Genomic DNA, 13,029 nt, shown 5'->3' with positions numbered 1-13,029 from the left:
CTTGTAAAGACTACTATGACAGGTGATATTAATACTTGTAGGGATGATGTTAATATATGGGATTGCAAAATAATATCAGGAAAAGCACCATTTTCTTCCGATGTCTACAGCAAAATTGGTTTTAACCAGAATATTTTTCAAGTTATGCAAAAGTAACAGTTTATAAGCATTTCCTCAACCCTGTCATCACACTCAGCAGATCATATAGGAGAGCACTGTGCCTTCATTACATGTGATTTAATTCCCTATGTAGCTGAATTAATCTTTGAATCTCAATAATGCAATGTTCAGGTTTTATCCACTGTGCTTTAAAGTGTCACGTAGGGAATATGTACATCTTGTAGCATTTTTATTTAGAAACAAATGTACTGAGACTTTGACTTTTACATTTTCTTTTTAATATGTTTTTTATTGATTGCAGAGAGGAAAGGAGAGGGAGAGAGAAATAGAAACATCAATGATAAGAGTGAATCATTGATTGGCTGCCTCCTGCATGCCCCACACTGGGAATCAAGCCCACAACTGGCTCATGTACCCTGACTGGGAATCGAACCATGACCTTCTAGTTCATAGATTGACACTCAACCACTGAGCCACACTGGCCAGGCTTACATTTTTTTACTGAACCATGACAGCCTAATTCTAAGAAGGTTATAAGTTAGGTGTAATTTATTTGGGTAAGCCTGTCGTGAATACTTAATTTTTTATTATTAAGTATATTATTAAGCAACAGTTTCCATTAAATCCAAGTTATGAACTTTTATAGTAACTATTCTATTTTAAAACTTTTGGACTTGACTCTATATCCTTTAGAGTGATGATGGTGATGATGACCATAATGATGATCTATAATAATAAAAGCATAATATGCTAATTAGACTGGACGACCTTTCAGACAAAGCCGGGGCTGTGAGGAAACCCAGGGTCCTGGGTGCCAAAGGGAAGCCAGTGCCGACAGCCAGGGAAGGAAGGCCGACTCTTGCAATGATTTTGTGCAACATGCCTCTAGTAGTAATAATAAAAGTATAGAGATGGTTATTTTCTCTTAATTAGAGTAATGTTAATACATTGATAGAACAGTGGTAGAACATGCTGGTCTGTATTCATTCTCCACTACTAGTGTTTATTGCATGTAAACTTTATGAGCATGGAAACAAGATATTCCTGCTTTCTGGATACTGCTCTGCTCAGTCCTTCCCTCTCCCCCTGCCCCCGCACCCCCCACACACCTATTCACCCATTTTCCCAATTTTCCTTTCTGATAATCCATCTTCTTTATTTTATTGTCCATTTTTAAGTTTATTCAGCAAACATTTGAGTTGACTAATGTACACATAACTCCACATTAGTAACACTACCAGCACTAGGAATGTAAAGATGAGCAAAAGCTAGCCTCTGTTCTTTTTTTAAAAAAAAAAAATAATTCTTTATTGTTGAAAGTATTACATGTCTCCTTTTTTCCCCCATTGACCCTTTCCAGCCCACTCTTGCCTCCCACCCCAGGTCCTCGTCACCCCATTGTCTGTGTCTTTGGGCCATGCACATATGCATACAGGGTCCTTGGTTAATTACCTCCCACCTACCCACCCTCCCCCATAGTGACAAGGGTCACTCAGAGAAGAGCCTAGAAGTAGGAAAAGTCAGTTAAGGGGCTCTTGAGATAGTGCAAATGAAAGAGGAATGAGGGTTCAAATGAAGACAGTGGCAGTGTGAATGGAAATCAAACCAATACAAAACATATTCCAGGAATTTTGCAATTTTAGCAGGGAACAAAAAGGTGAAGAGATGGCAGTGATACTTATTAGACAGAATAGCACCTGACACATTAGGAACTCAAAATTTTCCAATTTAAACAAATTTTACAAATTCCAGATATAGAGAATAAAAGAGCTAGATCTCTTTAATTGATTAACAGTCTATTTATTATTGGGTATGTTGAACTGAAGATGTTGTAGTAAATTGTTTTACTAAAAACTAACCAGTGACCTCTTATAATCTAGAATAGCACTATCTAATATAATTTTCTGCAATGAAGAAAATTATCGATATATGCACTTCCCAGTATGGTAGTTACTATCCATATGTGAGTTTTGAACACTTGAAATGAGACTAGTGCAACTGAGGAGCTGAATTTTTCATTTTATTCCATGTTAATTTATGAAAATTTAAATTTAAATAGCCACATGTGCAAAGTGGCTACTGTATTGGAGAGTGCATCACTAGAGGCCCAGCAATGAACCTTATTTTGCCTCTGAAGAAACTTGGAACTCCTAGCCCACATAGCCCTAGGATGGGGCTTGTTAAAAGATAAACTTTTTTAAAAAAGACCTCTTCAACAGTTTTAGATGAATACTTGCTATGTATTTTCTACAAATATCAGTTTAAATTCCAGCTACAGTACATGCTTTCATTACCAATCTGCATCAATCTAGAAAATGGTTGAATATACTATTTTGTGAATGCATATAAGAAAACCAACTCAAAATATAATATGACAATGTTTGTAATTTTAACATATCTGAACACATATTCTTAGTTCTCTATTCATGTATTAGTACTTTGGAATGTTCTAAATCATAAATTAGTTTTCCTTCTCTGTCTCTCTGTTTCTTTCTGTTCTGTCTGTCTGTCTCTCTCTTTCTCTCTCTACACAGACTATATTATTATTATTTAGAGAAAGCAAGGAAGCATTTACCGGTTTAATTATGACTTATTTTTTTTTTACTACCAAAGGTTACATGCTATTTAGTTTCATCAAGCAGTGTGCATTTAGCTAGGACATTAGTTAAACAAAATATTCTATGAATGAGAAAACAAGCTTGACTTAGGCCATATGTTACATAGAAGTTGATTGCTTCCCATTTGGCTGCTTGCTCTGTGCCTTATGTATATAAGATTAGTGAGAACATGATCAATTTAGATCCATATTTTCAAATAATCTGAGTAATGTGTTTTGTTGTAGCTACAGAAGGCAGAAAATAAAGACAGCTGTTATGGACATTTATACTTTCCACAGCCAAGCCCGTTTTTTGTATTTAATAATTAACTTACATTTTCTCATAATAGACAACTTTTACATTTGTGCTTTCCAATTTATAATAGCAACTCCTTCTATATTGTTCCTCTTAAACATCAAAAGATATGCCCTACTTGAATCAGAAGACAGAGACATAATAACAGAATGCTTATTATGGTCAGATTTGTGAAAATATGAAATCCTTGTATATGAATCATTTATTTTTTTTGTATATGACTCATTTAAACTCAGTAGTCTTTGCTTTAACCAGTTTGGCTAAGTGGATAGAGTGTTGGCCTACAGACTCAAGGGTCCCAGGTTCGATTCCGGTCAAGGGCATGTACCTTGGTTGCGGGCACATACCCAGTATGGAGTGTGCAGGAAGCAGCTGATTGATGTTTCTCTCTCATTGATGTTTCTAACTCTCTATCCCTCTCCTTCCTCTCTGTAAAAAATCAATAAAATATATTTAAAATAAACTCAGTAGTCTTAGAAACTCAAACCCTCAGAAGGAGTAGTTTATACTTTTATAGATGATTACCAACCATAAGGAAGGATGATGAACACTCATTATAAAATTATCCTGATACCCTTCATTGTGATATAAATGTTTTATCATCTTCCTCTACTCATTCTTAACAGCTAAGCACATTAAGAAAGTAGGACCAGTAGTCTGATAATATGAAAGTATCAAGGTTAAGCATGGTGTTTGGTATTTGTATGTAGAGTCTTACTAATGGATTTATTTTATATCCACTTTAAATATTTTTAGGTTTTGGTCTGTTAGGCCTATGATCATTTTTTAAACACACAATATTTTTCGTACTTTTTACAAACCTGATCCTAGTAAGCATTCTGTTACTAGAATGGGGGTTGGAAGAGTAATAGGAAGGCAAAATTTTGGCAAATTAAAATACTGCATTGGATGCTACTCATCTACTCATCTTATGCTCCTGCTCCTTTAAAAATCTTATTTTAAGTAGATGGACATAAAGGTCCTTACCATCTCTGAAATTCTGTCTATTGTAAAAACCTTATGTTTCAGAGGTCTCTGCTCTCTGGCCACATCTCCCACAAAGAAAAAGCAGCAAACATAAACAATCCTATGAGGAACTTAGTAGTTTATAATGGTTTTAAAGAAAACATATTAAAAGTTCAAAGTTAAGAATTTTAACTAAGACAATGGACATTTATCAAATGCATTGTCAAATTAATATTTCCCCATAAATTTATCACTTTGTTATTCTTACACTGATTCTAATTAGGAATATATATTTCTACTAGGTAGGGGCTTATAAAAATGTAGTTCTCTCTAGTTTTCTCATTGGAAAAGTTAAGATTAAATTAATTAATTATCTATAGCATTAATGCAGTGACAGCCTCTATACTATTTATTTCATAGCTTTAGTTTTACTAAACATTGAGCAAAAATAGTGATAAGTAGTTGATGTGGAAAAGCTGAAATAATTCAATTCTTTAGAATTTGTTGCTCTTTTTACATTATCTTTCTCTATTAATAACTGTATTGGGTTAGATTTATACCTAATACAGTTTCTTGAAGTAAAGATGAAGATTTTGATGAGGTTTCTCTATTTTCCCTAACCCACTGCTTGCTTGGTTTCCTAACTATGCCTTGTTGAAATGCTATGCAGTTTTATCCTTTTTATTGGATGGGTTCCCTCACAAAGCTAGTATGACCTGGTTCAGTAAAAGGTGTATACTCTAGTGGTATGGGCTAAATTGTTTCCCCCCAAAATTCATATGTTGAAGCCCTAACTGTAAGCACCTCAGAATGTGATCATACATTCTTTCAATAGGTATTTAAGCTAAAATGAAGCCATAATAGTGGACCCTAATCCAGTTTGACTGGTGTCCTTGTAAGAAGTTGAAATTTGGACATGCAAATGGACACCAGGTATCTGCACACACAGATGAAAGACTATGTAAGTACATAGGGAGAAGGTGGCTATCTGCAAGTCAAGAAAAATGGTCTCAGGAGAAACTCAACCTGTTGCCACCTTGATCTTGGACTTCTAACCTCTAGAACCACTAGAAAATAAAGTTTTGCCATTTAAGCTACTCAGTCTGTGGTGTCCTAGTCCATTTAGGACATTTAGACTGCGAAAAATACCACACACTAGGTAGCTTATAAAAAACATAAATGTATTTCTTACCATTCTGGAGGCTAGAAACTCAAGATCAACATGCTGACAGATTCATTGCCTAGTGAGGACCCCCTTCTTAGTTCATAGACATTCATGTTTTTTCTGTTTCCTCATATGGCAAAGGGGGTTCAAAAGTTCTTCATGTCTATTTTATAAAGGCACTTATCCATTCATGACCCAATCAACGTGCAAATAGCCCACCTCTGAATACTATCACATCAGGGATGAATATTTAATATATGAATGGGAGGGGGACACAAACATTTAGTCTATAGTATTTTGTTATTGCAGTCTGAGCAAACTACCACATCTAGAGATGATAGAGAGATGATAGATGGATAGATAGATAGATAGATAGATGATATATAGATAGATACCTAGATACCTAGATACCTAGATAGGAAAAGGACAGTGGATACCCAAACCTTTCACATAGTGATAAAAAATGGATTGACACTAGATTGGTAAAATATTTTTGAAGTATTTTGATAGATTTAAGAGCAATGCATGTTATTACAAACTGATAAAGGGGCATAGGGCAATGCATATTTTTTGGCTACAGAAACTTCCAAACTAAGTCATAAGTTGGTTTGCATAAACTGAAAACTGGTAATAATTTTAGTTCAAAAGACAAAAATATGTCCAGAAATTTTATGCAATTGTGATGCAAATATTAAGGATGCCCCACATTCTTCAGTTGCCTTCAGTGTATAGGATGATTTCTTATATCCATACTCAGTAGAAATGGGAACAGCCTGCAACTACCCTCCTATCATTTTTAATACAGTGGTTAAAGAGATGAGAATTCAGATAAATTAATCTAAAGCTCTCATCAAAGCACACACAAAAACACCTTAATCTTTTCATGATTAAAAAAATATTTATATTCCAGATTATTTGGAATATATGATTATAAAACATTAGACTAATACAGAAACCACCATTAAATACTGAATGTGAACTAAAAGATTCTCAATTTATAAAATAAATATGGACATAGCCTCAGCCTGAATATTGCCGTATGCCATTGCTGCTGTGATGTTGAAATACCATTTTAATATTTGTGGTATAATTTAGTATCTTCCAAATGTCTTTATTTGTTGATATTTTACTTATACTATTACAAATTACAGTTCTGTAATGGTAAGGCAATTCATATCTTGAACATAGTGCTAAATGATGGAGTGGTTCCATTTTTCTCAACAATTGGTTTTTTTTTAATTGTTGTATGTTCTGATAATAAGCATGTTTAATGGCCCAATGTTACTATAAAGAATTCTCAGCATTGCAATGTGGTTACTTTCATTGTTTATTAAAATATTCCCCTTCCCACACCATTCCTGCTCATTACAGCATAACAATGTCTTATTGATTTTAATTGTAATTTCAAATTTGTGAATGCTGATTTATGTCAATGCACCAAACATAAATTACCTCCCTGCTCTTAGCCAATAACTATACAACAACAAACATCTGTATAAAAAGAGAACAATTAGTGTAATCATAGGGAGTTGCCTGTTTTGAATGAACACACCAAACCTCAGCATGATTAAGGTAAAGATTTCTGATGCATTAAGCCAGTATATCCAATTCAACCCAATTTCCTACCTTCTAAGCTTTCATGCATGGAATCTGAATGGCTTATAGCAAGAACTGAACATTTAGCTACTTATTACTTTGCCATTTGATTGGAAAATCTTTGTCCATACAGGCAGGAGCAGGTACCCCTCAGCCCTTACATATGATGCTACAAAATCTGGTCTTTCCTTGTCTGGAACTCATCTGGTTAGAGATTGGCAAATACCTCCATTTTTTGAAAAATCTTTATTGTTGAGAGTATTATAGATGCCTCCTATTTTCTCCCCATTGCCCCCCTCCACTCGGTTCCTGCCCCACCCCAGGCCTTCACCACCTTATTGTCTGTATCCATAGGTAATGCATATATGCATATAAGATCTTTAATTAATCTCTCCTTGCCCCACCCCCCACCCTCCTCCTTCTGAGATTTGTCAGTCTGTTTCATGTTTCCATGCCTCTGGTTTTATTTATTTTATTCATCAGTTTATTTTGTTCATTTATTTTGATTTTTAGATTCAATTGTTGATAGATATGTACTTATTGCCATTTATTGTTCATATTTCTTCTTCTTCTTCTTCTTCTTCTTCCTCCTCCTCCTCCTCCTCCTCCTCCTCCTCCTCCTCCTCCTCCTCCTTCTCCTCCTCCTCTTCTTCTTCCTCTTTTTCTTCTTCTTCTTCCTCTTGTTCTTCCTCTTCTTAAAAAATGCCCTTCAACATTTCATGTAATACTGGTTGGGTGATGATGCACTCCTTTAGCTTTTTCTTGTCTGTGAAGCTCTTTATCTAACCTTTAATTCTAAACGATAGCTCTGCTGGGTAGAGAAATATTGGTTGTAGGTCCTTGTTTTTCATCACATTGAATATTTCTTGCCATTCCCTTCTGACCTGCAGTTTTTGTTGAGAAAACAGCTGACAGTAGTATGGGTGCTCCCTTGTAGGTAACTAACTGCTTTTCTCTTGCTGCTTTCAAGATTCTCTCTTTGTCTTTAACCCTTGGAATTTTAATTATGATGTGTCTTGGTGTGGGCCTCTTTTGGTTCATCTTGTTTGGGACTCTCTGCACTTCCTGGACTTGTAAGTCTATTTCTTTCACCAGGTATGGGAAGTTTCTTGTCATTATTTCTTCAAATAGATTTTCAATTTCATGCTCCCTCTCTTCTCCTTCCAGCAACCCCATGATGTGAATGTTGATATGCTTGAAGTTGTCCAAGAGGTTCTTTACAGTATCTTCGTATTTTTTGGATTATTCCTTTTTCTTTTTGCTGTTCTGATTGGGTGTTCTTTGTTTCTTCATATTCCAAATTATTGATATGATTCTCAGAATCCTCTACTCTACTGTTAAATCCTTGTACATTAATATATATATTTAAGTTAGTGTATGCTTAATTTCTGACTGCTCCTTTTTTATGTCTAAAATTCTCACTAAGATCTATGAAAGTCTCACTTAGTCCCTTGAAGCTCTCTTTGAGTCTCTTGAAGCTCTCATTAAAAGCCTTGAGCAACCATACTTTTTGTTGTTATTGTTAATTCCTATCTAAGGACATTTTGCCATTGATTTTCAGAGAGAGTAGAAAGGAGAGAGACAGAGAGAGAAACATTTATGTGAGGGAGACACATGGATTGGTTGCCTCCTGCATGTGCCCTGACCAGGGCCAGGGACTGAGCCTGCAACTGAGGTTTGTGCCCTTGACCTGAATCAAACTTGGGACCCTTCAGTCTGAAGGCTGATGTTCTATCCACTGAGACAAACTGGCTAGGGCCTTAAGCAACCTTATAACCATTGTTTTGAACTCTGTATCTAGTAGTTTGCTTGCTTCCATTTCATTTAGTTTTCATTCTGGAGATTTCTTCAATTCTTTCATTTGTGACATGTTTCTTTGTCTTCGCATTTTGGTGGCTTTCCTGTGTTTCTTTCTATATGTTATGTAGAGCTGCTAGGTCTTCTGGACTTGATAGAGTGGCCTTGTGTGGTAGGTGTCCTGTAGATCCCAGTGGCTCAACCTCTCCTGTTACATAAGCTGGATGCTCCAGGTGCACCCCGTGTGGGATGTGTGCACAGTCTTGTTGTAGTTGAACCTTGACTGCTGATGGCTTCACTGGGAGGAATTGACCACCAGGCCAGTTGGCTAGGAGGACCAGCTGCGACTACAATGGAAAAACTGCTGTGCAGGAGACACCCCTATGGAGCAGGACTTGCTTTAGTGGGACTTTGGTGCTTACTGAGTCTGCCCCTGAATGTGTTGCTTGTGGATGTGTAGAGTTATAATCTGGTATGGTCTGAAGCTCTCCACCAGGTTCACTGACTCTGGGGCCTCCCAGGATGTGCAAAGTCAGCTACTAACTGGGCCACCCAGCAGGAGCTACCTAGCAATCTGCAGATGGTTGCTACTTGTATTGGACTTGGAAGTCCTCAGACTAGGCCAAGCTGTGAAGCAAGGCAGGCTGGTGCTAGTGCCAGAATTTTGGCCTCTTATTGAGAGGTGTGGAGCACGTTGATGCCAGCTGCTGCTTGTTTAAGAGATTTTAACACATTGTATGCAGGAAACCTATTTATACGTTTTACGTTGACTGGTAGTAAGTAGAGCGAGAGACATGTATTAATACATTTTTTTTATAGACTAGCGGTAGAATGCGGGTAACGTATAAATACGTAAACTAAAGTTATCTTAATTTTACTGAACGTTGCCATTTGCGCAAAAAATTAGCAAAAATGGCCCTCACCATGCGCCACCTGTTAGCGCGTGATAAAAACTACCCGCAAACAATGAGTTAAGAAAGGCTGAAGCCTGAGCCAGGACAGGTCATTCATATGGAAAAGCTGCTGAAAACAGCTTAGTTGGGGCTTCAAGTTGGATGGGGCATGGTCTCCAGGAATCACCACAGTGGAGCTAACAGTGTGGGCCACACTGGTGGGAACTCAGATATGGCTGCCAGTTAGCTTTGAGATGGGGGAGGTCCTAAAATAGAAACAATGACCCCCTTGAGCACCCCTGGCTAGAAGAAAGCTACCCCTGAGATCCTGCCCCAATGCCAGACAATCCAGTTCCTCCCCGAATGTCCTTGGTTCCCCCAATGCCTCCACCCAGTGCTGGAGCACAGAGCAAGCAGGACCAAGTAAGTCTGTGCATGGGCCCTTTAAGAGGAATTACTTGGGTCTCCAGCAGCCTCTATGTCACTCAACCACAATTCCCGCTGGTTTTTACAGTCATGGTTGCAGATACATCTCTTCTCAGCCCTGGAACCCTGGGCTAGGGGTCTGGTATGGGGCTGGGACCCCTTGATCCTCATGGGAGGCTTCTGAAGCCAAAATATCTCTACCAATTAAAAACACACCACAAGTGGGTGCCATACCAGAGTATTCCGCACCTCTGCCCCTCCTACCAGTCTCAATGTACTTTCTTCTTTACTTCTCTAGTTGTAGAACTTCCATTCAGCCAGATCAGGCAGTTCTGGATGATGGTTGCTTTGGGTTTTAGTTGTAATTTTGATGTAGTGTGGGAGGCAATGAGTACCAGCATTTACCTATGCCGCCATCTTGGTTCTTGCTAAGACCACCATTTTGGATTAGAGATTGACTTTGATGCAAGGGGTATTGAAATAGTGCTTAGGAGGATGTAGATTCCCAGAGCTGGCATAGGAGTCAATGAATGGGTAGAAAGGTGTGTGTGTGTGTGTGTGTGTGTGTGTGTGTGTGTGTTGTTGTTGTTGTTGTTGTTTTTAAAAAAGCCTGGCAGAGATTCTAGTAGGTAGTTTTCTTAAATAAATTTTAAATCTTCAGGAAGAATACCAATTGGCTCTGAAAATACTTCCTTAAAAATGTTCAACTCTAGAAACTGTTTGTGTAAATGTGGCACTTGAGAGAAAAACTATAAAAATATTCAACCTTTTTGACTCATAAATTAATTGACTTTAAATAAATAGTTCAAATGAATGTTGTTATGGTGCAATTTATAATAGTAAAAATATTGAAACAAACTCAAAGTCTGATGTTTAATAAATTTTAGTACATTAAACTCAGTAGATTACTATGTAGCCATTACACTTAGTAAATATGATATCTGAAGCAACATGACAGAGTTTTTACAATGTTAAAATGAGTATCTCCATGAATAAAGCCTGTAAGGGAACTCAAGTGAAAATAAGTACAATGTTGAATGTTAGGAATATGAGCATGATGATTTCTTTTTATCTTTTCTTTTCAGTAAATGCACATATTTTACAGAGTGCCCAAGATTCCCAGGCTAAAACTCCACCACAAAACAGCATCAATGTTTCAGGCAGCATATGGAATAGTCAACCAGGTAGAGATATTAATGTCACAATACCAGCATAGGAATGAGAGCTGAACCACTGACCCCTAGATGAATGAGCCAAATCAAGCATATAGATGGAACTGTCCATACAACCATTCTGTTTTCTAAAGCCAGAGTATCTTCAACTGAAGTGACTGGAATTAAACCCTGTACCCCTCTGTTTAAAGACTTTTCCTTAAAAGTATGTGAGGGGAAATAATTCTGTGGTTGTTTTCTATATGGTTTTAAGCAATGGTTCCATCCCCATAGTATGCTAAGTGCCAAGTGAAATAGCTATACCACTGTAGATCACTGCCATAATATAGTAGTCTGCATTTATGCACACATTACTTCACACTCTAGCATGGATGAGAAAAGGAAAGTACAATTTTAAATTGGGGGCCATGGTTTTATATTTTATCCAGCTTATTCTGTACAAAAGCCTGATGTGTATGAAGAGATTAGCCTTTTGAGGGCTGGACCTGAGAACAAAATAACTGATCATTTAGTCTCTTAAATATTTTTGAATTTTATCATACTCTTAAAAATGAGTGTATTCTTTTTGAATGAACAGCAACTGTTCTTCATTAAAATATAGCACATGTGTTTCATAGGGTTGAAGCCAGTAGTGTTCAGTTAATGGCCTTCAACAGATAAATGCTTTCAAAAGCTATTCATTATGATTCCAGATTTGTTTAGACTACCTGTAATACAAGTGGCCCCATATTATTAGTGAGAGTTGTTAGTCTTTTCCGAAGCAGCTTAAATCCAAGACTATTGAAAGCTTTGAAAACAATCGTGATTTACAATGTTTAATAATATTTTTAAGAAGTAATATTAATAATTATAATCCTAAAAAGGAATTTTTAACCAGCCTTTTCATGGAATGTTGTAAAATAACAATATGTTCATATGAATGTTTTTTTAGGTGGAAGTGAATGCTCATGGGATAAGGAAAAGATGCAGTCTCCTCTTGCTGCTCCTGGACCTCAACATGGAATTACTCATGCAGCCCTGGCTAGCCAGCCAGGCCTTGGGGGCGCTCCTACCCTCAATCCACTGCAGCAGAACCACCTGCTGACCAATAGTACGTATACTATCCTCCAAAAACTTGGTGTATTGAAAAAAATGGAAACCTTGGGCTAGTAATGCTAGTCTATTTCTCTTCAATAGGGGTTTTAAATTTTAAGTCAGAAGGGTAGATAAAGACAAATTTATTTGAAAAAGGGTAAGGTTTAGCAGTGCTTTTGTGGTACCATGGTGAGTAATCTGGATCCTTAACCCAGTGAAAGTGTAGGGTTTATAGAGTTGAGACAGATTGAAAGGTCATGTAACAGAGTAAAAGTACGTGCTACGTGTAGCAGAGTAGTTAAGAATGTTATCTATAGTCATGTAAACTTGGGTTTATAGTCTACATATTTTGAATTCCACATCACTTTTTGATTTTGGAGAAGTTAGTTGACTTTTCCAAGTCTAATTGTCCACAATTACAAAGTAGAAATAAAAATATACCCACTCATTAGAAGGTTCTTGTGAGGCCAACAATAATAAAGGAAGTGCTGCCGGAAGTAAAGTACTGTATAACTATTATTATTACTCACTAATCAAACTACTGCTTATGTATACAAATTCTGTTTTAGATGCTGTTTTTAGAAATGTCAAAGAAGGAATTATTTCTGTAGGAAAGCAGGTCTTATGTACATTGCTTGACTAAAATCCTACTCTTTTTACAAATAGAAAATTTGAGAGAAAGGGTCCATTATTTTTCCCTAAGATTTTTGTTCTCTCACTAAAACCTAGGATCAAGACAACAAAGTAATTATGAAATATTTTAATATGCACCAAATTTTAATGAAATTCATAAGTTATTAAGCATAAAAAATAAGTTATGGTGTCTTACTGTAAAGAAGTTAGAATCTCAAGACTGAAATCTCCCTTAAAAATGGAATGTTAATTAAGCAAAGGCAAACAAAATTAAT

General features: G+C 36.6%; 1 protein-coding gene across 3 annotated transcripts in view; it reads left to right on the top strand.

Moving 5' to 3' along the window:
* DACH2 (dachshund family transcription factor 2) overlaps nt 1–13,029 on the top strand; it is a 664,401-nt gene that overhangs the window by 495,105 nt on the left and 156,267 nt on the right. For all 3 annotated transcript variants that reach the window (XM_006082802.3, XM_006082800.3, XM_006082801.3), the window contains one exon: nt 11,979–12,137. In XM_006082802.3, the coding sequence (XP_006082864.1) occupies nt 11,979–12,137 (159 nt within the window). The remainder of the gene's footprint in view (nt 1–11,978; nt 12,138–13,029) is intronic.

Source organism: Myotis lucifugus, unplaced genomic scaffold (genome assembly GCF_000147115.1).
Source record: "Myotis lucifugus unplaced genomic scaffold, Myoluc2.0 scaffold_4, whole genome shotgun sequence".
Taxonomy (NCBI): domain Eukaryota; kingdom Metazoa; phylum Chordata; class Mammalia; order Chiroptera; family Vespertilionidae; genus Myotis; species Myotis lucifugus.
Note: the sequence above shows the minus strand (reverse complement) of the source record. Positions and strands in the feature narration are given on the sequence as shown.